Source organism: Schistocerca nitens, chromosome 1 (genome assembly GCF_023898315.1).
Source record: "Schistocerca nitens isolate TAMUIC-IGC-003100 chromosome 1, iqSchNite1.1, whole genome shotgun sequence".
Classification (NCBI taxonomy): domain Eukaryota; kingdom Metazoa; phylum Arthropoda; class Insecta; order Orthoptera; family Acrididae; genus Schistocerca; species Schistocerca nitens.
Window position 1 is genome coordinate 474,572,945 of NC_064614.1, and position 27,275 is coordinate 474,600,219.

Genomic DNA, 27,275 nt, shown 5'->3' on the forward strand with positions numbered 1-27,275 from the left:
GCTATGAGCTACCTCAGCAGCATAGCCCAAGAGCAAAACAAGCAACTCCTGAGGTGTCCCATGTGATGCTCTAGGTTCTCTGCCACCACTAAAACCCAAGGTAGCAGCCTGAAGATGAGCTACTAACGGATGCGCAGGCTTGTGTGAGGTATTTCATTTTCATGGAGAAGAAATTCATTTGTCTTTTTGTATTTTTTTGTCACCTTTGATGATTTTTAACAAAAAATTGTCTTGATCAACTTGGTAATGTGCACAAAATTCCACAATGATGGTCTTTCATTGCTCTTTATGTTCTGTAAGGCAGCAAGGAACCCAGTGGAAACACAGTTTTGAGTACCCCAACTGGTGGACAAATGTGTCAGGACTACCAACAGAAATGTCCAGTTGTGCAATGAGGTGTTTGAATGTGACCTATCTGTCACCTAAAATGAGAGTGTCTACATGTTCCAACATTGTAGGAGTCACAGCTGTGTGCAGCCTTCCAGCATGCAGGAGATCAGACCCGTTTACACAACCTTGTTGCAATGATGACAGATGCTTTGCCCAATGACTCACCATATCTTTGTTCACTGTAAGGTCTTTGTGGACATTCTGAAATGTAAATTTTGATACTTGGCGTACTTTGTTAATCATTTTGTAATCTCTTTAGTGGTGGTTTAATTGAAATGTTGTCCCTTTTCAACACCTACAATATCTATCTGATCAAGATGAATTTTGCTGTGTAAAACTTCCTACATAGTGGTAAGGAGAGGTGGGTTGTGCAGTGATGCAGCAACTGTCATCATAGGAAAGCTGGACAGGAGCAGAAATGATTAGTGAACAAGTTAAACAACAAACAGGGGATTAATTAAACTTATATTTCTCTAAGCATACAAAGACTCATTACAAATAATGCAGCAAGAACTAGAGTCCAGCTCTCGGTGTCAACAAGAAAGTGGCTTCTGGCACTACAGCATGAATGATAGTGTCAGAGCTGTGACTAGGATGCATCTGCACTGAATCATATAGCGAAGAGGCTCCAAGCATGAGAGGGGATGAGTGGCTGCCACTGGCCATCCTATATTGTGGCAGCAGGGTGTGCATACAGTCAAGAGCTGTTGCAGGTGTAGCTCAGTAGGCATGTACCATTGGGCCCACCAGATCCCACGTGACTGCTATCAGTGTTTGGATGGAAACTTGCAATTCCATTACCAACTGTCTGATGCCCATATGGTGATATTGATACATGATACCACATCCCTCCCCCTCAAACCTCTTCACTGTTGTTGTGTAGTGGGGATTAGTGATGGGGGGATGGCTGGATGCAGGTGACAATGAGGAGATGAGAACTGAAACTAAGGTAGCTGCCAAGCTCCTGTCCTGAGCCTGCCTGGAAACACCAACTGAGAAACCAGGTAGAGGGTGCACACCCATATCCAAATGCAGAGCAGCAAACAAAGATGGAAGCATCTTGATGACTGCAGAGGGACCCTAGGTGGCATGTAGAACAGCAGCCAGGAAGAGGGGCCAATTCCAAGACAATGGTAGCTATTGAGACAACGATGACTGTGAAAGCGCATCGGCTTCTGTTGGCTCCAGGGCTGCCACTGATGGCGCAGGGCCCACAAGAGCCAATTGCAGCAAGGGCCACTGAGTCTAGGCAGGCACTAAATCTAGATGCACAAAGCCTGCAATAGGATCATGCAATTCACATGGATGAATTTGATTCGGTGGCATCTCAGCAATTCTCTTGGTCCCTGCTATGAAAAGAGTTCATCCAAGAAGGCATACAATGGCACTTTGCTCCCAGCACCTCTGTGTGCCATACAATTTGTAAAAGACCTATTCATTAGTTTGATACTTTGCCTGTCTGAGCAGAGGGAACACTGCCCACTGTGGTGGGTGCAGCAACTGAAGCAAGATGCAGTGGCACCAGCTTATGTAACAGCTCCATCAGTGACGGTCCGTCACATGGCTGAGAGCAGTAGGAAGAGAAGAATAGCAACAAAGCATGATCCTCTGTGTGTGAGGCATCTGTTGCTTAAATGTTCATACAAAGCATTCAGCTTCACTGTTAAACTGCAGGTGGAACGGTGCACTCATGATGTGGTTGATGTTGGAGGTGATGCAGAACTGTTCAAACTTGGCAGCAACAAATTGAGATCTGTTGTCAGTCACAATCATTTCTGGAAATCCCTCAGTGCAAAAGATTGACGACAGCACGTGGATTGTGGAATGAGCTGTAGCAGAATGCATTGGAACAACAAAGGGGAATTTTCTAAAAGCATCAACGACTTTGAGTCAATGTATATTCCAGTGAAATGAAATGATCGTATGGCACTGTTGGCCAGGAGACCCCATGCGGGGTGTTCGGCCACCGAAAGTGCAAGTCCTTTTTAGCTGACGCCACTTTGGTGACTTGAGAGTCAATGATGATGAAATGATGATGAAGGACACACAACACCCAGTCATCTTGAGGCAGAGAAAATCCCTGACCCTGCCGGGAATCGAACCTGGGACCCCGTGCGCGGGAAACGAGAACGCTACCACAAGACCATGAGCTGTGGACTATATTCCAGTAAGGACCATGAATTCCAAGTGCAAACATTGCCAAGGTGCTTGATGTTTGGGCCATTCAAAGAACTGCTGAGAAGAGCTGACTGATGTTCAGCACAGGCTTGGCACTGAGAAGTCAACTGTTCGATTTGTGCATCCAGATTGTTTCAAGTGCAACAGTGTCACATGACAGCTTGGTGCGAACAATGAGCCAGTGATCTTAGAGTAGCAAACAAAGCATGTCAGGGTGGACAGCTTGGGGAACCACAACATGTGACTGGTCATTAGTAGTGTGAAGCAAAATGACACCTTGATGAACTGCAGGTGTGTGCCAACGGGAAAAGTATCGGTGAACCACTGAATTAAGAATCTGTCTGGCTGAATGTGGCCAACCAGTGTGGATGTAGTGTAACATAATCTGCAAATCAGGATACATGGCTGTGGCCTGGGTAATTTTCCAGTGATTAAGTGGAAAGCTATGAAAAGCATCTGTGTCTTTTGCATCAGTGTAGCAACAGTAAGCAGAGGAGCCACTGAATGTTGAATCTGGGTCAAAAAAGAGGCAAAAAACAGTATCTGCATTGGCATGCTTAGAAGTGGGCTGGTACACAATCTTGTATTGGTATTTTATGCCAAAAAGATACTGGTGAAACTTAGTGACACCACACACAATGGCAAAAGTCTCTTTTTCAATGTGTGAATAATTACACTGGGCTCTGTTCAACAACTTTGAAGCAAAGGCAGTTGGCCTGTCAACAGAATCATATTTATGTGACAAAACTTCAAAATGTCACAACAGGAAGCATCCACAGCTAAGGCCACACATTTGGCTAGATGAAAAGCAACAAGATATCAGTCACTAAGCAAAGCATCTTTCAACTTCTGGGAAGCAGACTGACACTCTTGTGAACAAATAAAAGGAACAAGCGATGCAAGGGATCCATGATTTAAGTGATGTTAGGGATAAATCAGGTGAATACAAGAGTTTCCCTAACACAGACAATTCCTGCAAATTGTGTGGAGGTGGAAGGTCATGGATAGCAAGCAAGTGTGACTGCAATGGGTGAACACCCCGGCTATTAATGACATGCCATAAGTACTCAACTTCAGTCTGAAAAAACACACATTTGTCTCTGTTACATTTGAGACCAGGTGCAGACAACACTTGAAGTAGAGTGTAAAGTTGCTAATGTGTTCTTCAGAAGCGTGAGCTGATATGACTGTGTCATCTAAATAATTTGAGCTAAAAGGAACTTTTGCAGTCAGCTGCTACAGAAAGTGCTGAAGTATGGTGAGTGTGGATGCACTGCTGAACAGCAATCTCAGAAATTTGAAGAGGCCCAAATGAGTGTTAATGATAAAGACATCTTGTGAATGTGCATCCAGAGGGATTTGCAACCAAGCATCTCAGAAATACGTTTTGGAAAAGTAACAATCAGCACCGAATTTGTCCATCAACCCTTCTGTGTGTGGCAAGGAATAATTGTCAATGACTGTTATGGAATCACAGTTTTCTTAAAATTGGTGCACAACTGGAGTTTTCCAGATGGCTTCTTTATTATAACAAGAGGGGACACCCACTGGCTGACAGTAATGGGTGCTATGATCCCATTGTCATGCAAAGCATTAAGGGCCTCAGCCACCTGTTCTCGAAGAGCTTGAGGAATAGGATGAGCTCTAAGAAAAACTGGGTGAGCATTGTCCTTCATTGTGACATGGGCCGCAAAGTTGTTAGCTTTGCCATATCCTCTGAAAACAAATCCTGAAATTCTGCACATAGCACAGCAGCACTGCCTGAGGATCAAAGGAAGAAGCAGAAAGTACATTGTCCTGAATGCTTAACCCAAACAAATCAAAAGTGTCTAGACCAAAAATATTAGCAATATCTCAGCAGGAAAGCACTGTAAATGTCACTGCCTTCAACAGATTCTTGAAAGTTGCAGGAAGACTACAAGTGCCCAAGACAGGAATGTCTTGGCCACTAAACACTGTCAGCGTATGGTGTGATGTGCACAACTTAGCATTGCCAAGCAGTTTGTAAGTGCTATGGTTGAGCCAAGTCACTGAAGCTCCAGTATCAAGTTGCAGACTGATTTCCCAACAAAAGTAAAAGACACAAAAGGTTTATTGCCCTCATGTAGTACTGTAGATGAGTTGGGAGCCATTCCTGGGTGGCTATTACTCTGTTGTTTTACCAAAACTATCTTTTGAAGGAATCCTGATAGTCTATAATCTGCAAAACCTGTTGCAAGGAAAGATATGAGTGTTAAAGAATCTGTTCCTGAATTTGAGGCTCAGCTACATTGTGCATGATGGCATCATGAACCATTGCATCACTATAATATTTGCCACAGTCACATTTGAATCTGCACTGTCTAGTAAGGCCTTGAAAATCAGTCACCAACTGAAGGTATGTCTGTCCTTGTTGCTTACACAACCTAAGGAGTTTGTAATGCGCAGCTGCCACTTGCACCCTGTCCTCATAATACTTTGCAAGCACCTGGAATAGGCCTTTGTGTTGTACTAATTCAGGGCAGGATATGGGAAACTACTTTGCACACAACTAATAAATAGTCACTCTCACTGTGGCCAAGAAGTAAGAAGGTTAGTCAGTACTTTCTATGGGGTGTGATGTGATGTCCATGTGGAATTGTGCAAGGCACTCTGTCCAGTCTTCCTTTGCCTCATCAAACTTAAGAAGTGGCGACACATATGCAAGTGGCACCAGTGGTGGCATTGCTGTTGGGTCGGCTTCGTGTGTGAAACCATCTGCACCATTATGAAATGATTCATTACTTCAAGCAGTTGGGCCATTTGTTACCTCAGAAATTGAATAAACTGAATTAGATCAACTGCAGGTGACGCAGCAGTCAATTTCAGCATAATAGCTATGATACATTAAGCGATTCACAAATACAAACAGCAAAAATACCACACAGACAGCAAAAATGGGAGCATAAGCAGCAACTGCAGAACCTAGAACATAAAGAGCACAAGCAAGGCAAATACTGGGTACCCAAAAGACAAGCAAGAATGTCAGAAACCAGTCAAAAAGATGACAGAACAGGAATAAATTAACTGGAAGAATACCTTACATACATGCAATGGCTTGTCACCAGGTATCTTGTGTATGATTTCATACACTCGATAAGGAGAAGTGGGCTACAGATTGATGCAGCAAGTTTTGTTATAGGAAAGCTGGACAGGAGCAGAAACTATTAATGAACAAGTTAATACAACAAACAGAATATTTACTTAACTTGTATTTCTCTTAACATATGAAGACTCAATACAAATAATGGGGCAAGAATTAAAGAGTACAGCTCTCAGTGTCAACAAGGAAGAATCTCCCTGCACTACCTTACGAATGATGGTGTCAGAGCCACGACTAGGAGGTGTCTGCATAGCATCACATAGTGAAAAGGCTCCAAGTGCGAATGGGGGTGAGTGGCTGCCACTGGTCATCCAGTATTGCAGCAGCAGAGAGTGCTTGTAGTCCAGAGCCACTGTAAATGTGGCTCAGTGAGCATGCACCATTGGGCCTGCCAGATTCCACATGACCGCTAGCAGTGTCTAACAGAAACTTGCAATTCTGTTGCCTGTGGGGTGGTATCAGTTAATGATACCACAAATTCAACTATATTTAATTGTTCATTTTTAGTCACTTTGCTTTCTGACACTGTAAAAGAGAATTTAGTGAATTCCGTAGACTTTAACTGCAGTGTCCAGGGAACTGAATTTTATTATACATACTGTTTTCTTTTTTTTGTTTGTTTAATCATGTTTCTGATAGTGTTTGCTTAATTCATAGTGTTTCTTTATTCTGGTGCAGAGTGCTTGCTGTTTGCTGTCAGTATGACACATAGAGGAATTTTATAATCTACATCTACATACATACTCCACAAGCCACCGTATGGAGCATGGCGGACGGTACCTTGTACCACTACTGTTTCTTTTCCTGTTCCACTTGCAAATAGAGAGACAAATGACCATCTACATGCCTCCATCTTCATATCTTATCTTCACTGTCCTTAGGCACAGTGTATGTTGGTCCTTAAATGCAGTGTATGTTGGCAGTAGTAGAATTGATCAGCAGTCAGCTTCAAATGCTGTTTCTGTAAATTTTCTCAATAGCATTTCTCAAAATAAATGTTGCCTTGACTCCAGGAATTCCCATTTGAGTTCTCGAAGCATCTCCATCACACTTCGTGGTGTTTAAAAATACTGGTAAGAAATCTAGCATCCCTCCTTTGAAATGCTTCACTGTCTTCCTTCAATCCGACGTGGTATGGATCCCAAACATACTCAAAAATGGGTCACACCAGGGTCCTGTATGCAGTCTCCTTTACAGGTGAACCACTGTTTCCTAAAATTCTCACAATACACTGAAGTCAACAATTCACCTTCCGTACCACAGTTTTTGCATGCTTGTTCCATTTCATATCTCTTTGCAGCGTTACACCCAGATATTTAAACAACTTGATTTGTAAAACTGGACCCCAGTAATACTGTATATAAACATTACAGGTTTGTTCTTCCTTTCCATCTGCATCAACTTACATTTTTCCACATTTAGAGCTAGCTGCCATTCATCACAAAAAGTAGAAATGTTGTCTAAGTCATCTTGTGTCTTCCTACAGTCAATCAACTTTGACACCATACCATACACCGCAGTGTCATCAGCAAACAAATGGAAATTGCTGCCCACCCTGTCTGTCAAATCAATTATGTATATACAGAACAATAGTAGTCCTGTCACACTTCCTTGGAGCACTCCTGATGATACCCTTGTCTCTGATGAACCCTTGCCACTGTGGGCAACAATTGGGTTCTATTGCGTAATAAATCTTCGAATCGCTCACATATCTGTGAACTTATTTCCTATGTTTGTACCTCCATTAACAGCTGAAATGGGGCGTGGTGTCAACTGCCTTCCAGAAATCTAGAAATATAGCTGCCTGTTGCTCTTCATCCATAGTTTGCAGTATATCATGTGAGAAAAGGGCAAGTTGAGTTTCACATCAGTGATCCTTTCTAAAACCATGCTGATTCATGGACATAAGCTTCTCAGTTTCAAGAAAGTTTATTATATTTGAACTGAGAAGATGTTCAAGGATTCTGCAGCAAACTGAAGTTGGCGATATTGGTCTGTAATTTTGCAGGTCCATTGTTCTGCCCTTCTTATATACTGGTGTCACCAGTGCTATTTTACAGTCACTTAGAACTTTGCTCAGGGCGAGAGATTCATTAGAAATGCAGGCTAGGTAAGGGACTAATGCCATAGAGCACTCTTTATACTGATTTGGGATTCCATCTGGACATGGTGATTTATTTCTTTTCAAATCTTTCAGTTGTTTCTCTATGGCAGGATGCTTATTACTATTTCATCCATACTGGAGTAAATCTGATGGTCAAATTACGGTATGTTTGTATGATTCTCCTCTGTGAACGATTTCTTGAATGTGACATTTTAAAACTTCAGCTTTATTTTTGCTATCTTCAACTGTCACACCAGACTGGTCAACTAGGGACTGAATGGAAGCCTTAGACCTGCTTAGCAATTTTGCATAGGACCAGAATTTTCTTAGGTTCTCTGCCAGATCTTTTGCTAAGGTATGACGTTGGTAGTTGATGTATGCTTCACGCATGTATCTTTTCACAGACACATGAATCTCTACTAATCTTTGCTTCTCATCACTTGTGCGTTCTCTTTTGAACTGAGAGTGCAGCACATTACAGTGCATAGCATAATGCCTTCCTGTCAATTTGATATTTGATCCCAGCATTTTCCTCTCTGCAGTTTTTGTTTTGCAAACCTCCGCAATGCTTTTTTGTTTTTTTAATGATTAATTTTCTTTAAATATTCTGACAGTGCCTTTATTTATTTTATGCTACACATTATCTTCCCATCAGTCACAAAACCAAATTTAGCCAGCTATTGCAATTGCAATACTGACCCTACCACTTATCTTAGAAAATAGATTAAGGAAAGGCAAGCCTACATTTCTAGCATTTGTAGACTTAGAGAAAGCTTTTGACAATGTTGACTGGAATACTCTCTTTCAAATTCTAAAGGTGGCAGGGGTAAAATACAGGGAGTGAAAGGCTATTTACAATTTGTACAGAAACCAGATAGCAGTTATAAGAGTCGAGGGGCATGAAAGGGAAGCAGCGGTTGGGAAGGGAGTGAGACAGGGTTGTAGCCTCTCCCCGATGTTATTCAATCTGTATATTGAGCAAGCAGTAAAGGAAAAAAAAAAAGCTCCGTCTTTAGGCCACAAGTGGCCCTTCCGGGACCGTCCGGCCGCCGTGTCATCTTCCGAGGAGGATGCGGATAAGGAGGGGCGTGTGGTCAGCACACCGCACTCCCGACCGTTAGGACGGTATTCTTTGACCGAAGCGGCTACTAATCGGTCGAGTAGCTCCTCAATTGGCATCACGAGGCTGAGTGCACCCCGAAAAATGGCAACAGCACATGGCGGCGGGATGGTGACCCATCCAAGCGCCGGCCACGCCCGACAGCGCTTAACTTCGGTGATCGCACGGGAACCGGTGTAGCCACTGCGGCAAGGCCGTTGCCCAGTAAAGGAAACAAAAGAAAAATTCAGAGTAGGTATTAAAGTCCATGGAGAAGAAATAAAAACTTTGAGGTTCGCCAATGACATTGTAATTCTGTCAGAGACAGCAAAGGACTTGGAAGAGCAGTTGAACGGAATGGACAGTGTCTTGAAAGGAGGATATAAGATGAACATCAACAAAAGCAAAATGAGGATAATGGAATGTAGTCAAATTAAGTCGGGTGATGCTGAGGGAATTAGATTAGGAAATGAGACACTTAAAGTAGTAAAGGAGTTTTGCTATTTGGGGAGCAAAATAACTGATGATGGTCAAAGTAGAGAGGATATAAAATGTAGAGTGGCAATGGCAAGGAAAGCGTTTCTGAAGAAGAGAAATTTGTTAACATTGAGTATAGATTTAAGTGTCAGGAAGTCGTTTCTGAAAGTATTTGTATGGAGTGTAGCCATGTATGGAAGTGAAACATGGACGATAAATAGTTTGGACAAGAAGAGAATAGAAGCTTTCGAAATGTGGTGCTACAGAAGAATGCTGAAGATTAGATGGGTAGATCACATAACTAATGAGGAGGTATTGAATAGAATTGGAGAGAAGATGGGTTTGTAGCACAACTTGACAAGAAGAAGGGACCGGTTGGTAGGACATGTTCCGAGGCATCAAGGGATCACAAATTTAGCATTGGAGGGCAGCGTGGAGAGTAAAAATCGTAGAGGGGGACCAAGAGATGAATAAACTAAGCAGATTCAGAAGGATGTAGGTTGCAGTAAGTACTTGGAGATGAAGAAGCTTGCACAGGATAGAGTAGCATGGAGAGCTGCATCAAACCAGTCTCAGGACTGAAGACAACAACAACAACAACAACATTGTAATGGTACTGTTTGGATGACTTCCCCACTATACTGTAAACTGTTGACAGTGTGGACTTAGGTATGTTAATACGTTTATTTTGTTTTTACCCTCGTCGTTGTTCTATTATATCAGTTTAACAACTGTTTTAAATTTTAAATTAAAGTTTTGTTATTAGCAATATGAATTAGGATAGAGTCCTACTCATCAGTTGGGGAGGGAGGGGGGACGGGAGGATCATAGGGTAGGGATGGGGAAAGATGCTGCAGTGTTGCCTATGGGAGTGTGCATGGACAGAATGTGGGCTGCTGTGAGCAACATCAGAACATCTGCAGGCTGTAATTGGGGATACAGGCAGGTGGAGGACATTGACTACCAGAAGGTGAAGCCAGGGGTGTTAATGGTACAATGAATGTTTTGCAGGGAAGAGTTTCCATATCTGCAATTCAGAAAAGCCCAAACCACACACTCCTATTATTCTGTCCCCCCCCCCCCCCTCCCCCCAGTACCTACTATTCTGTCCGCCCCTCCCCCCAGTGAATCTGCATAGCCCAAAGCCCTTTCCTCTTCACTGGATTTCTCCTCTCTCCTTCCCACCCTCCCCCTTCCTCCAACACAACCTCCCAATTCTCCACCTGGCAATCAACCATCGTGTCACTGTCCACTTCCACAGGCAGGCAGCACTACAGTAACTATCCCGATCCTTACCCTGTTATTTCTGTCCCTGCCTCATGTATATTCTGTACCCCCACTAAGTAAACAAGTCGAGATCACCACTCACTGCAGTTGAGCCTCAGAGCTCAGAGATGATAGTAGCCATGTGCCTGTGAGTTGTGCATATATGAATGTGTGTGTGTGTGTGTGTGTGTGTGTGTGTGTTTACTTCTGATTAAAGATTTCATCCAATAACTTCATAATATCCAACTGCTTTTGAACATGTCCGTTTTAGTCCTCAGTGCCTCCTCTGTTTGGTAAGTGCAGTCTATTGTAATTTATAAAACCTCATTCTGATGGATGTAATGTTGTCAACCTCTGATCAACTATTCTGTTCAGGAATACTAGCAATAATTACATTATTTTCTTGACTAAACTGGTTTATGACTTATGTAGTATCAACTTTTCTGATTTCATGACTACAGTAGGCCTGCTTCACTTCAGCTGTTAAACTGCACATTGTAAATAATTCTTTTCTGGTGAACAGAAAAATTGATTTGCTTGTATTAAAACTAATCATTGCTTCACAGGAAAAGTGTGGAAGTAATAATATATTCTGAGCCTTACATTGAGGATGTAACAGCAATAATATTTGATGCTAGAGATCAGTGGCTTGTTCAAGTAAAGGCATTCATGGGTGGAAAGTTTCAAACACTGCCTTTCCCTCTCAGGGCACATGTTGAATCTGTCAACATATCATCTGTAGAAATGGAAAAGGATACACAGATAAACAACTGTTACATAGCATCTTTATCCATCCCTAAGGTAATATTTTATTCCTTTTATTAAAGAAAGAGCATACTCAAATAACTTTGATGAAAATAAATAACTGCTTCTGAGACATGTCTTGTGATGTGTTGCTTGCCAATTTTGAAAAGCTGTTGACTTATATGTGTGTCTGTGTGTGCATTTGTCTGTTGGAGAAGCTTTCTTATATGATCTAGGTGAATTGTAGTTTTATGTGTTCTGTGAGCTTATATATTCTGCATGACAGATGATACATCATCTTTCTGCTTACATATACTGTGAGAGAAATAGTGTATACTCATGGACATTAATAAAATATGGTAACATTGTCAGAAAAATACTAACAATGATAAGCAGATGTCCAGTTTGTTGTTGTACGTTTTACACCCAGTAAAATGATTTTTTAAAGTCCCAAGTATCTGTTAAATCCAGTGCTTTGTTATCAAGATCAGCTGGACAAATAATTAAAAACAAGACCAAGCAGTACTGAAAATTTAAGTTCAACTTCAACTACAATATATGAGCATGAACTGTATACTTAGTTAAATGATTAAATGTAAAATCTAACAGAAGACTAAAGAAAGGAAGAATAGTTGCACATAGCTGTCTTTGATGTAATTTAGATAAAGAGATATTACCTATACAATTCAGATTCTGACATTATCTTTGTTGACCATGTCTTCAAGATCAATTATCTTGTCCATATTCTTTCAATCAGGCTTTTTTCCATTTCACTGCTTAAGAAGGAAAGAGAGTTACACATTGTATTTAGTATACAAAACACTTCTATGTATTGTTTCACAAAACTTTATTATTTTTATATTAACCAACTTTCAGGCTGTAAACCCGGTTTCCAGTACACAACCGATTTCAAAGATGGAAACCTTCCTGAACTTTCAGTTCTCAACTTACACTACAAAAGTTACCGCTTAATACTATTTTGACATAGTTACATTTGTATTCTACAATCTGATGACATTCTGTAGGACAGTATTTACTCTAACTATGAATAAACATACATTGGAGTAGAGCTGAGAACACAGGAATATGTATTTCTATGACTACCTGTTTATGAACAAAAGTACCAAGCTTCCCCTCGTATGTGGAAGTTGTAACATTATCTAATAGGGGTGAATAATTGAACTGAGTTTCGTCATTCAACAATAAATGTGGGGAATACATACCATTGTTTCTTAATTTCTAATATTTCTAATGGAATCAGTTTTTCCCACTTTCCACACTACGTGTAGGACTTCTATATCTATTAGATATTTGTGGTTCTGATTTAAGCAATGCTCAGTAAACAATGCATCCGTCTTCTTTACTCTCTAATTTCTGTGGTGTATTTTGAGCCCAGCATGGATTGACCACCCAGCCTGTCCTATTGAGCGGGACTGACACTCTTGGTAGATGATGTTATAAACTCAACTATTAATGATGGCACGCTGTTTATCCTTTGCACTGAATAAACTTCCACCCAGTGTCTGTGAGACATAGAAAAATACAGATAAATCCTTTGGTTTTAAGAAGCTGTTTATCCTATTAGAAATTTTAGCTATGAAAGGAAACCGCACCATTTCTTTTTTGGTCTATCTCTTTTGTTTGCGATGTCATAAATAATGTTGGATTTAAATTCATTAGGTGCAGCTATTGTTTTCATTATTCCTGTTCATAGTCTTCCAGCCAGTGGCATGGGAATAGAAAAGAGATGGTCGATCATGTGATGGAATGCTGCATGTTTGTTATCCATTGGGTGTAGAGAGGAAGCTGGGATGAACATATTAGTAAAGGAGTCCGTCTGGTAAATTTTAGATTTATTGTTACACTTTGTAACTGTAAGTTGATGTCAAGGAAATTAAAAGTGGAACCCACTAATTGCACACTGACTTTTATGTTAGTATGACCTTGGCTCATATTATCCAAGAACCTCTGGAGTTGTCTATTGAAACCATTCCACGCACAAAGAATATCATCAACATATCTGTATCAGTATAGCCTATGACAATATTATGAAAGGATAGATTAGTACTCACCATATAGCGTAAATGTTGAGTCTCAGACAGGGAAAACAAGAGACTGCTAAACAAATAAACTTTCAGCCAAAAAGCTTTCGTATGTGAATTAGACAATACACACACACACACACACACACACACACACACACACACACACACACACACACACGCACACACGCACACTCACTCACTCACACTCACACAAATGTAACTCTCACACATATGGCCATTGTCTCTGACTGCATCTGGATTTTCCAGTACAGTATATGTTTTGCCAGTGGTTCACTCTCTCTCTCTCTCTCTCTCTCTCTCTCTCTCTCTCTCTCTCTCTTTTTAAAAAAAAACATGGTCTACCACTTTTCCATGAACTTATCTGTAAGTAAGGGGGCTAAAAGTAATCCCATTGCCAGACCATTTGCTCATTTGTAATATTTAAGTCAAAATGAATAGTCATGATATCAGTAATATTTGTTTATTAACCAGTCTTGACTTATGTAAAAGCAATCTCCAGAATTTTTGACCCCCTATGGCTGGTACTGGCAGCTCTTTAGTTTTCTCATGATTGTATCATGGTATCACAAGAAAACCGAAGAGCCACCCACACCAGCCATAGTGGCCAAAAATTCTGAAGATGGCTTTTACACAACCCGGGTAATAAACAAATATTATTGTGATGCTGACTGTTCATTTTAACTCAAATATAGCGTCAGGTAGTTCTCCATAGGCTATTTTGTCTAAATTTATTTGTTATAAGAGCAGAAATAATTTCAATTTAAATAAAATTCTGTTATATTGACTATTCTCATCTGTTCTTCTGGTTTAATTTTATGTAAATACAATAACTGTGATAAAAAAGCTATACAGTTTTTCAAAGGCAAGCTTGAGAACAAGCTATTTGTATTTTTATTTAGCTATGTATTTTGCATTTTCTGAAATCCTCATCTCTGTTAACTTGTTTACTAAATTTTAACTGTTCTTAATGCAATATTTCCCTTTGCAGTTCACTTTTTTCTTCATTGTGTTGCTAATACTCAAGGCATATTGAGCACTGGTGACTGAATTGCTGATACCAGTGGTCAGATTGGCACTTCCTTTTATGAAGTCTGGATAAGCCATATTGCTGTTGAGCTCTAGAATTCATTTGAAAATACTCTTACAACATATTCTAAAAAAGCATTGGAGCACTAATTTACTAACTGCTTAGCATGATCATTGTATTAAGCTGTTGGATCTTTCTGCACTTTTTGTAGCTTCGCTGACTGGAAAAATTCTTCCACTTTGTTTATATAATCTGCTTTATTTAACTGTACTATAGCTCCTCCTTATTTCCTTTAGTCACAATCATTACTGCTTTCAGTCTTAGTTTTAAGTTCCTTGTCTGCGATATGATTCAAGCTAAGCAGTTAATAAATAAGTGCTCCAATATCTTTTCTAAACATGTTTGTAAGAAGATTCCTCAAATGAATTGTAGATCTCCTTGGCTATATGGCTAATCCAAACTCTACAAACCAGAAGTACCAATCCAATCAATGGTATCTTCAATACAGACACCAATGCACAATATTGCCAAAAGGATCAGTGACATCATGAAGAAAAAAACTGAACTTCGAAGGGAAATACAGCATTAATATCACTTTGGTAAACAAGTTAACAGATATGAATTTCAAAAAATTCAGAATTGGTCTCCTTTGATATATATGGCATATTCTCAAGCATTTCTGTGAAAGGTTGTATATATATTGAGTTGCAGTTATTGTGTTTACAGAATGTTGTCCAGAAGAGCAGCTGAACATAGTCACTGCATCCCCAATAAAAACTGAAGAAGCAAGCCAGATCTCTACTGTACCCAGTGAATAAAATAGATACACCAAAAAAGAAATTGTGTAGTTACCTGCCATAACTAAAATTTCTAAAAGGATAAGAACATTTTAAAGGCAAAGGGTTGCTTCACATTCTTGTTTGTGTCAGAGACATTAGGAAGAAGTTTGTTCAGTCCAAAAGATAAAAAACTGCCATCATGAATAGTACACAATAGAAACTGGAGACTAAAGAAGACAGATTCATCCAATGCTGAACACTGCTTAAACCAGAATGACAAATATGTAATAAATATAGAAGCCCTAAGAGCAGTTGACAAAGGGGGAAAGATGCACTCAATTATAAATATTATAAATTAAATTAAAAAAAAAACAGCTTTGTTTATCTGACATTAATTATTGAGTGAACAGACACATTTTGGTTATTCACCCCTTTTAGACAATGCAACTTCTAAAGGAGGTGAATCATGGTGTCTTCAGAATGAGATTTTCACTCTGCAGCGGAGTGTGCGCTGATATGAAACTTCCTGGCAGATTAAAACTGTGTGCCCGACCGAGACTCGAACTCGGGACCTTTGCCTTTCGCGGGCAAGTGCTCTACCAACTGAGCTACCGAAGCACGACTCACGCCCGGTACTCACAGCTTTACTTCTGCCAGTACCTCGTCTCCTACCTTCCAAACTTTACAGAAGCTCTCCTGCGAACCTTGCAGAACTAGCACTCCTGAAAGAAAGGATATTGCGGAGACATGGCTTAGCCACAGCCTGGGGGATGTTTCCAGAATGAGATTTTCACTCTGCAGCGGAGTGTGCGCTGATATGAAACTTCCTGGCAGATTAAAACTGTGTGCCCGACCGAGACTCGAACTCGGGACCTTTGCCTTTCGCGGGCAAGTGCTCTACCAACTGAGCTACCGAAGCACGACTCACGCCCGGTACTCACAGCTTTACTTCTGCCAGTACCTCGTCTCCTACCTTCCAAACTTTACAGAAGCTCTCCTGCGAACCTTGCAGAACTAGCACTCCTGAAAGAAAGGATATTGCGGAGACATGGCTTAGCCACAGCCTGGGGGATGTTTCCAGAATGAGATTTTCACTCTGCAGCGGAGTGTGCGCTGATATGAAACTTCCTGGCAGATTAAAACTGTGTGCCCGACCGAGACTCGAACTCGGGACCTTTGCCTTTCGCGGGCAAGTGCTCTACCAACTGAGCTACCGAAGCACGACTCACGCCCGGTACTCACAGCTTTACTTCTGCCAGTACCTCGTCTCCTACCTTCCAAACTTTACAGAAGCTCTCCTGCGAACCTTGCAGAACTAGCACTCCTGAAAGAAAGGATATTGCGGAGACATGGCTTAGCCACAGCCTGGGGGATGTTTCCAGAATGAGATTTTCACTCTGCAGCGGAGTGTGCACTGATATGAAACTTCCTGGCAGATTAAAACTGTGTGCCCGACCGAGACTCGAACTCGGGACCTTTGCCTTTCGCGGGCAAGTGCTCTACCAACTGAGCTACCGAAGCACGACTCACGCCCGGTACTCACAGCTTTACTTCTGCCAGTACCTCGTCTCCTACCTTCCAAACTTTACAGAAGCTCTCCTGCGAACCTTGCAGAACTAGCACTCCTGAAAGAAAGGATATTGCGGAGACATGGCTTAGCCACAGCCTGGGGGATGTTTCCAGAATGAGATTTTCACTCTGCAGCGGAGTGTGCGCTGATATGAAACTTCCTGGCAGATTAAAACTGTGTGCCCGACCGAGACTCGAACTCGGGACCTTTGCCTTTCGCGGGCAAGTGCTCTACCAACTGAGCTACCGAAGCACGACTCACGCCCGGTACTCACAGCTTTACTTCTGCCAGTACCTCGTCTCCTACCTTCCAAACTTTACAGAAGCTCTCCTGCGAACCTTGCAGAACTAGCACTCCTGAAAGAAAGGATATTGCGGAGACATGGCTTAGCCACAGCCTGGGGGATGTTTCCAGAATGAGATTTTCACTCTGCAGCGGAGTGTGCGCTGATATGAAACTTCCTGGCAGATTAAAACTGTGTGCCCGACCGAGACTCGAACTCGGGACCTTTGCCTTTCGCGGGCAAGTGCTCTACCAACTGAGCTACCGAAGCACGACTCACGCCCGGTACTCACAGCTTTACTTCTGCCAGTACCTCGTCTCCTACCTTCCAAACTTTACAGAAGCTCTCCTGCGAACCTTGCAGAACTAGCACTCCTGAAAGAAAGGATATTGCGGAGACATGGCTTAGCCACAGCCTGGGGGATGTTTCCAGAATGAGATTTTCACTCTGCAGCGGAGTGTGCGCTGATATGAAACTTCCTGGCAGATTAAAACTGTGTGCCCGACCGAGACTCGAACTCGGGACCTTTGCCTTTCGCGGGCAAGTGCTCTACCAACTGAGCTACCGAAGCACGACTCACGCCCGGTACTCACAGCTTTACTTCTGCCAGTACCTCGTCTCCTACCTTCCAAACTTTACAGAAGCTCTCCTGCGAACCTTGCAGAACTAGCACTCCTGAAAGAAAGGATATTGCGGAGACATGGCTTAGCCACAGCCTGGGGGATGTTTCCAGAATGAGATTTTCACTCTGCAGCGGAGTGTGCGCTGATATGAAACTTCCTGGCAGATTAAAACTGTGTGCCCGACCGAGACTCGAACTCGGGACCTTTGCCTTTCGCGGGCAAGTGCTCTACCAACTGAGCTACCGAAGCACGACTCACGCCCGGTACTCACAGCTTTACTTCTGCCAGTACCTCGTCCCCAGGCTGTGGCTAAGCCATGTCTCCGCAATATCCTTTCTTTCAGGAGTGCTAGTTCTGCAAGGTTCGCAGGAGAGCTTCTGTAAAGTTTGGAAGGTAGGAGACGAGGTACTGGCAGAAGTAAAGCTGTGAGTACCGGGCGTGAGTCGTGCTTCGGTAGCTCAGTTGGTAGAGCACTTGCCCGCGAAAGGCAAAGGTCCCGAGTTCGAGTCTCGGTCGGGCACACAGTTTTAATCTGCCAGGAAGTTTCATATCAGCGCACACTCCGCTGCAGAGTGAAAATCTCATTCTGGAAACATCCCCCAGGCTGTGGCTAAGCCATGTCTCCGCAATATCCTTTCTTTCAGGAGTGCTAGTTCTGCAAGGTTCGCAGGAGAGCTTCTGTAAAGTTTGGAAGGTAGGAGACGAGGTACTGGCAGAAGTAAAGCTGTGAGTACCGGGCGTGAGTCGTGCTTCGGTAGCTCAGTTGGTAGAGCACTTGCCCGCGAAAGGCAAAGGTCCCGAGTTCGAGTCTCGGTCGGGCACACAGTTTTAATCTGCCAGGAAGTTTCATATCAGCGCACACTCCGCTGCAGAGTGAAAATCTCATTCTGGAAACATCCCCCAGGCTGTGGCTAAGCCATGTCTCCGCAATATCCTTTCTTTCAGGAGTGCTAGTTCTGCAAGGTTCGCAGGAGAGCTTCTGTAAAGTTTGGAAGGTAGGAGACGAGGTACTGGCAGAAGTAAAGCTGTGAGTACCGGGCGTGAGTCGTGCTTCGGTAGCTCAGTTGGTAGAGCACTTGCCCGCGAAAGGCAAAGGTCCCGAGTTCGAGTCTCGGTCGGGCACACAGTTTTAATCTGCCAGGAAGTTTCATATCAGCGCACACTCCGCTGCAGAGTGAAAATCTCATTCTGGAAACATCCCCCAGGCTGTGGCTAAGCCATGTCTCCGCAATATCCTTTCTTTCAGGAGTGCTAGTTCTGCAAGGTTCGCAGGAGAGCTTCTGTAAAGTTTGGAAGGTAGGAGACGAGGTACTGGCAGAAGTAAAGCTGTGAGTACCGGGCGTGAGTCGTGCTTCGGTAGCTCAGTTGGTAGAGCACTTGCCCGCGAAAGGCAAAGGTCCCGAGTTCGAGTCTCGGTCGGGCACACAGTTTTAATCTGCCAGGAAGTTTCATGGTGTCTTCATTCGTAAACAGGTAATCACAGAAATACCCATTCCTGTCCACAAAGCTCTACTCCAATGTATGTTTATTAGTTAGGTAAATACTGTCTTAATGAATTTCATCTGGTTGTACAGTACAAATGCAACTGTGTCAAAATAGTCAGAAGAGATAACTTTTATAGTGTACAATGAGAACTGAAGGATGAAGAAGCTGACATTTTTAGCTTTGCTGGATTGCATCTTTAAAATAATTTGTGTACTGGAATTGGAATTACAGCCCAAAAGCTAGGTCATATAAAATTAATAAAATTTTGTGAAAGGAGGTAGAAAAGTGTTTTGTTTAGTATGCAATTTTTCCCAAGAAAGCACAGTTGAATCAATTAAAGGAGATTTACAGAACTTGCATATTATTGAATTTTTATCTACTTAGTTATTATACAGGCTGTTACAAAAATGGTATGGCCAAACTTTCAGGAAACATTCCTCACACACAAAGAAAGAAAATATGTTATGTGGACATGTGTCCGGAAACACTTACTTTCCATGTTAGAGCTCATTTTATTACTTCTCTTCAAATCACGTTAATCATGGAATGGAAACACACAGCAACAGAATGTAACAGCATGACTTCAAACACTTTGTTACAGGAAATGTTCAAAATGTCCTCCGTTAGTGAGGATACATGCATCCACCCTCCGTCGCATGGAATCCCTGATGCGATGATGCAGTCCTGGGGAATGGTGTATTGTATCACAGCCGTCCACAATACGAGCACGAAGTGTCTCTACATTTGGTACCGGGGTTGCGTAGACAAGAGCTTTCAAATGCCCCCATAAATGAAAGTCAAGAGGGTTGAGGACAGGAGAGCGTGGAGGCCATGGAATTGGTCCACCTCTACCAACCCATCGGTCACCGAATCTGTTGTTGAGAAGCGTATTGTGGTGTCACCGCCAGACACCACACTTGCTAGGTGGTAGCTTAAATCGGCCGCGGTCCATTAGTACATGTCGGACCCGCGTGTCGCCACTGTCAGGATCGCAGACCGAGCGCCACCACATGGCAGGTCTCGAGAGATTGACTAGCACTCGCCCCAGTTGTGCGACGACTTTGCTAGCGACTACACTGACGAAGCCTTTCTCTCATTTGCCGAGAGACAGTTAGAATAGCCTTCAGCTAAGTCCATGGCTATGACCTAGCAAGGCGCGATTAGTTACTTCATGAATCTAAAGAGTCTCACTTGTATCATCAAGAATGCTGTATACCAAAGGACGATATAAAAGTTAAGTGTTCTAGTAGCTACGTTCTTTTCTTTATCACATTCATCACGTATCCTGTTCCAGACTTCGCGCCAGTCGGCGTGTGTGTACGTGTGCCCTTTCGGCTACCCGTCTCTGTGGACTGGCTGCCTTGTCAGTCCACTACACGTATGAACACTTCGACTGAAATGTGCAGGAGCTCCATCATGCATGAACCACATGTTGTGTCATACTTGTAAAGGCACATGTTGTAGCAGCACAGGTAGAGTATCCCGTATGAAATAATGATAACGTGCTCCATTGAGCGTAGGTGGAAGAACATGGGGCCCAATCAAGCCATCACCAACAATGCCTGCCCAAACGTTCACAGAAAATCTGTGTTGACGACGTGATTGCACAAGTGCGTGCAGATTCTTGTCAGCCCACACATGTTGATTGTGAAAATTTACAATTTGATCACGTTGGAATGAAGCCTCATCCGTAAAGAGAACATTTGCACTGAAATGAGGATTGACACATTGTTGGATGAACCATTCACAGAAGTGTACCCATGGAGGCCAATCAGCTGCTGATAGTGCCTGCACACGCTGTAAATGGTACGGAAACAACTGGTTCTCCCGTAGCACTCTCCATACAGTGACGTGGTCAATGTTACCTTGTACAGCAGCAACTTCTCTGACGCTGACATTAGGGTTATCGTCAACTGCACGAAGAATTGCCTCATCCATTGCAGGTGTCCTTGTCGTTCTAGGTCTGCCCCAGTCGCAAGTCATAGGCTGGAATGTTCCATTCTCCCTAAGACGCCGATCAATTGCTTCAAATGTCTTCCTGTCGGGACACCTTCATTCTGGAAATTTGTCTCGATACAAACATACCGCGCCATGGCTATTGCCCCGTGCTAATCCATACATCAAATGGGCATCTGCCAACTCTGCATTTGTAAACATTGCACTGACTGCGAAACCACGTTCGTGATGAACACTAACCTGTTGATGCTACATACTGATGTGCTTGATGCTAGTACTGTAGAGCAATGAGTCGCATGTCAACACAAGCACCAAAGTCAACATTACTTCCTTCAATTGGGTCAAATGGCGGTGAATCGAGGAAGTACAGTACATACTGACAAAACTGAAATGAGCTCTAACATGGAAATTAAGTGTTTCCGGACACATGTCCACATAGCATCTTTTCTTTATTTGTGTGTGAGGAATGTTTCCTGAAAGTTTGGCCGTACCTTTTTGTAACACCGTGTATGATACTGTGTTACATACAGTTTCATTGAAAAGTCTTTGGGCTTTGGAAAGAAGCAGATGTGCTAATATCTCCCAAGACAATTTCTTTTGATGCCAGTTGCTAAAGCATAGTATAAAAATTTACTGTTTTCTGATAAATGTTATGGACCTGTTTAATACATAGAGACAAAATTAACACCTATGCTACATTATCTTAATATTATTTTAATTTCCAACTATTATTTGCAGGATTATGTTGAAACCTGGTGGCCAGCTGGGTATGGTCAACAGCCACTGTACGAGTTAATAGTTACATATGGAAACCACAAAATACAAAGTCAAGTAACAAAGAAAATTGGCTTCAGGAGTGTCATGATTATCCAAGAACCAATCATCAAGGTGAACATGTCAGGTACAAGTGATTTTTTTCTTAATTTTTAGATTTAGTTCTGTTGTTAAAGCTGTTTCCTGCCTAGTTATATTTTACATGTTGCATTTATAATGCATCACAAGATACAGTTTTCTTATGGCTAAAAAATTGTATATGTGTCTAGTTATGTATAATAGAAGACTCTCAGATCTTCATTTTTAATGTACATTAGTTGCTAAAATCCATTCTTGTGTGTTTTTATGAATATGTCATGAGAAATGAAAATTTTTGCAGGACTAGGACTCAAGTCCAGATCTCGTGCTTATCACAAGCAGTTGCTTAGCCTTTTATCCATTCACACACAAATGTAGAACTGTGCCCAGAAATTACAATTTTGATGTTTTAAAGTATTGTTTTATTTGACAGCTTGACATGGGTTTGCTGGCAGACTCAATAATTATTATGTTATATTGCCACAGGGTTGACTTTTTATTTTCTTGTAAATGGTGTACCAATATTTGCAAAAGGATCAAACTGGATCCCATCCAACATTCTATCTGAAATGAGCTACAATGAGACGAAGATCAAATACTTGCTTAACTCAGCAAAGGAAGCAAACATGAACATGCTACGTGTCTGGGGTGGAGGCTTATATGAATCTGATACATTTTATGATGTAAGTATTTTTTATTGATTAAAAATGTATTTATGCATAAACTTTCATTTTACCTAGTTTTATGTTTTTTGATGAAGTACATGTTTCAGTTTTTGTGTAGCAATATTGTGTTGAAAAGACTTGATTAAAAGACTGACCTTAATTGTGCTGAAAATAATATTGTCTCGTATGGAACTTTTTAAGACCACCTAGTATTGTATTATTACACAACTTCAGAATATACTTGTAGTCATATTAAAGTTTCTCACTCTTCCACTTAAACAAATCAACATGCAAATTAACTGTTCCCATCAAAACTTGTTGTCTATCACAGTGTCTTTCCTAACTTTCCCAATGAGTAACTAGGATAACACTGTCTTAACTTGAATCAACAATAAAACTTCTTTATATGACAGAGACATCTATACTTACCTCTTTGTGTCATGCTGCAGAGGAGAGCATCAGTGTATCATCCATTTTGTCCTCAAAAGATGGAGTAGTGGTTCTTGGTCTAGTTCCAGATGCGCTATGTCCATTTAATGCTTTGGCACCCTTATGGTGCTTTAGGGGTTGAGTATAACCACATCAGTGGATGTCACTGTGCTCACATCGTATCCTTCGGCGTTGGCAATTTTGTGAGCATTGTTCCAGTAGGTGGTGGCTTCGTCTTTGGCCTACAATGTCTCTTGTTGGCAGGAGATGGCTCAGTGCCTTCTCGTGTGACATTTCAGAGAACCTTGTTTTCTTGTGCGACCTTTCATGTCCAACAACGGCAAGGAGTCATGTCAATCTGACAAGAAGGCCACAAAAGGAATGATGAGTGGGTTGATCTCAATCTTATTGTCATGGGTTGGGTCAGTGGGCAGCAATGTTGATACCGTCGGAGGGTAGTCAACAGCCGGATGAGGTGGTGGGCCATCCAAGGCGCCCTCCATTGGGCTATGATGTGGCTCAATTGTGGCCTATGTGTGTCATCATGCATCAGAAGTGACAGCAGTGGCATAGGTCACCAGTAGTACCATTGTTTGCAGTGCAGATAGTTTTCTGGTCACTGGAAATTGCTTAATGCACTGTTGTAGGCATTTAGATCTAAGGTGGCCTGATTTGCCGCACCTGGAATGGGTGCAAGTCTGACCATCATACTTAATTATTGGACTGCACATGCCAATCTGTTGATAGAACAGGACATGGTTTCAGAGATCCATGGTGACCTGTTGCATACTATTTAGAGCATATTTCCAAAACTGTGTCCTATCCTTCACAGAATGGCCATGTACTGTGCCGCAACAGCTTCCTCTGGTGGAAGTTTGAATTGCAATTCGAAAATGTGTCATACTCATGCCTAAGTCTGTGTGGTCAGTGGTCACTGTCCCGATATTGCCATCAGCATGAGAGAAGCGGAGCACTGTTTGGTCTTGTATAAGATAAATCCACATGTTGCATTATTAATGGTTTTAACATAAGACCATGCTATTCAAGATTGGCAAGTGTACTCCTATAATGTTGGTTGCCGGGATTTTGACTTCATCTCACAGAAAATGTTCAACCTCAAGTGCTTTAGGTCAGGCATAGTCATAGCAGAAAGTAACTTGGAGTGAAGATTTATGGTAATGGTTTGCTATGTATCATAGATGCTAAGCCAGCACATAAGCAATGGCTGTCAGAAAGGTGAGCTCTCACTTCACACATGAAAAATGCTAGCATGTCTGCTCTGTTGCCATGCTGAATGCAGACTCTAATACCCTACTACTTAAGGTAGACCATGTGGCTGTGTAACCATACTGCTACAGTTGTGTAATTGTTAACACATCTGCCTACTGAGCAGAAGGGCTGGGTTCATATCCAGTCTGTCACACAAATTTTTACTAATTTCTTCAATTTCTATCATTATCAAAGATAATTTGTGACTCTTATGTCTCATGGAAATTGTAATTTCATCAGATCAATAAACAATTACAGGTGAGCAAAATGGTAGCATCAAATTATCATTGTGTAGATGTCACTCAACATGTTGTATTTTTCCTTTTTAAATAATTTCACTTGTAGTCAAACAGACATTAATTCTCAGATCTGTACACAATTTAATTCAGTTTATATTCCTGAAGAATGCACCATAGGTTAGCTTCTGCAAAATACACATTGTATTATTGTAAAGTCATTTTTATTTGGTTGTAATAAGAAAAGCCATAACTATATACCACACAAACTACAGAGATCACCAACAGTCACTCACAAATACATTTTATAGTAATTTGCTGCAATGATATTACTTGATAGAAGGATACTCCGTATAATACTATCTTCATGGTGTGTCAAGATCATTGAAAAAAGAAATTCACTAGTGTATTCATAAAGTTTTTAAAGAAATTTGAGAGACTTGATGAAAAGTCTGAAGTATGGGAAACAATGAAAAAATATGAAATGAACTTTAGGATCTAAAGTATGTAGTACCTCTACTTATAAACAGTAAAGATAGTGTTCTCTGTTGCTGTTGTCCAAGAAAGTAATATAAGCAGTCAAATAAATCAGACTTTTGATGAACTTTGTTAATTTCTCTGTGAGTTCAAATTCACTTGAAAACTAACCAGCAAATGTGACATAAAAAGAAAACCCTTCTAAAAGATTTAAAACATTCTCTTTCATTCACAAAATTAAGGGAAGCATTTACACTACGGGGCATGGAAATTGCTCCTTGAAGGATATATTCATTATGAACCAGATGAAAGATGCATATCATAGAAATGGGGAAATGTAAATTATGACTGTAACATCACAGTACCCAGTAGACTCACTACAATCTGAGATCACAGTAGCCTTATTACAATGTGAGGAACAGAGTGCACAAAATACTAATTATGTGTAGGGTATGATGCTGTTTCTTTGTGATATGTTTAGTGTTGCAAGATGGCCTTCTTCATATAGGTCCCATATTCATATTTCTTGTGCTATCACATGTGGAAAACAAGTATGTGGACTAGTGCTTCATGATAGAAATCCAAATTCAAAGTTGGTACAAGTTGTGATAAGTATGAGGATCATTCAAGAAAAGAAACAATGTCCATACCACACAGAGCTTTCCTTTGTACAATGTATTATATTAGAATATGCATTATTATGGTAAATAACATTGAGAATGTCATGCAGAAATTGCAGAAAATAAGGCTGTGAAACATCCTCAGTATTCTAGTATGCAATCCTCATACTTTAAATAAGGTGATTGGAAGTCTTAACAGTGAAAATTTTACAAATGTTCTGCCTGCAATGCAGGGAATTCGTAAGTCAGATTGCACCAAACTTTGTTCTACCTTTTATTTGTAACAATACTAAACAAAGTTTCATTGGAGAAGACCAAATCATTGGCTTTCCTGCTTACAATTAACTCTTCTGCTCCTTGCAGCACTCATACTCTGTGTGATGAGGCATGTCCTGCAGGGCACATTTTTCCCAAAGTATTTCCTGCAGTAAATGGTAATAGACTGTTCTTGGAAATGAGGCACCTCTGCCTACATTAACAAGCTGGTGTATGTGCTCTGCAAATTACTGAGTGAGTGATACAAAATGTGACGGTTGGCTTTATGTTGGTATAGAACCTACTGTACTCATGTAAACTGTTATATGAAATGCTCACCATGCAGTTAATGAGAACTTGTGCCTAGATGCTGGTTATTCAATTAAGTATGATATGCTTCCAAACTGATAAACCGTTAGCCTTGAGAGACTTACTTTTTATCCTGTCCCGCTTTTTGAGTTACCGACAGTATTCAACCTCTGTATTTTACTGTGCTATGATACCACTTCATTTTCCCTTTAATAATTAACATTTCCCCCTCCGTTTTTTTTTTTTTTTTTTTTTTTTTTTTTTTTTTTTTTTTTTTTTTTTGTACAGTCCTGATTCACCTGTTGATGGTGTGAACAAAGATCCCCAGGAGTCATTTACAAATACATATTATAATAATTTGTTGCAATAATATTACATGATAGATAATTGTAACAATATTATGAAACTAACATCCCTAATGCCCATGGCCTTACCACTATTGAACACTACCTCTCCCAACACTGGACAGATTCCAAACCAGCGACCTCCTTCCTGGTTGCCATGACCAACTACACACATCAAAAAAGGTTCCCAAGAGTTCCGGAACCTATGCAGAAAATTGGAAAAGAGATTACCATAAACATCATTTCTGCCTTTTTTAATGCTAATGAAAATCACACATTGCATGTTGTACCACCATACAGCGAGACCTTCAGAGGTGGTGGTCCAGATTGCTGTACACACTGGTACCTCTAATACCCAGTGGCACATCCTCTTGCATTGACACATGCCTCTATTTGTTGTGGCATACTATCCACAAGTTCGTCAAGGCACTGTTGGTCCAAATTGTCCCACTCCTCAATGGCGATTTGGCGTAGATCCCTCAGAGTGGTTGGTGGGTCATGTCATCCATAACGAGCCCTTTTCAATCTATTCCAGGCATGTTTGATAGGGTTTATGTCTGGAGAACATGCTGGCCACTCTAGTCGAGTGATTCTGTGATCCTGAAGGAAGTCATTCACAAGATGTGCACGATGGGGGGTGCAAATTGTCAT

The 27,275-nt window shown here is 41.4% G+C and overlaps 1 protein-coding gene across 1 annotated transcript in view; it reads left to right on the forward strand.

Moving 5' to 3' along the window:
• LOC126252001 (beta-mannosidase-like) overlaps positions 1-27,275 on the forward strand; it is a 243,762-nt gene that overhangs the window by 129,324 nt on the left and 87,163 nt on the right. The window contains exons 6-8 of the mRNA XM_049952787.1: positions 11,202-11,436; positions 21,907-22,069; positions 22,507-22,703. Coding sequence (XP_049808744.1) covers positions 11,202-11,436; positions 21,907-22,069; positions 22,507-22,703 — 595 coding nt within the window. The remainder of the gene's footprint in view (positions 1-11,201; positions 11,437-21,906; positions 22,070-22,506; positions 22,704-27,275) is intronic.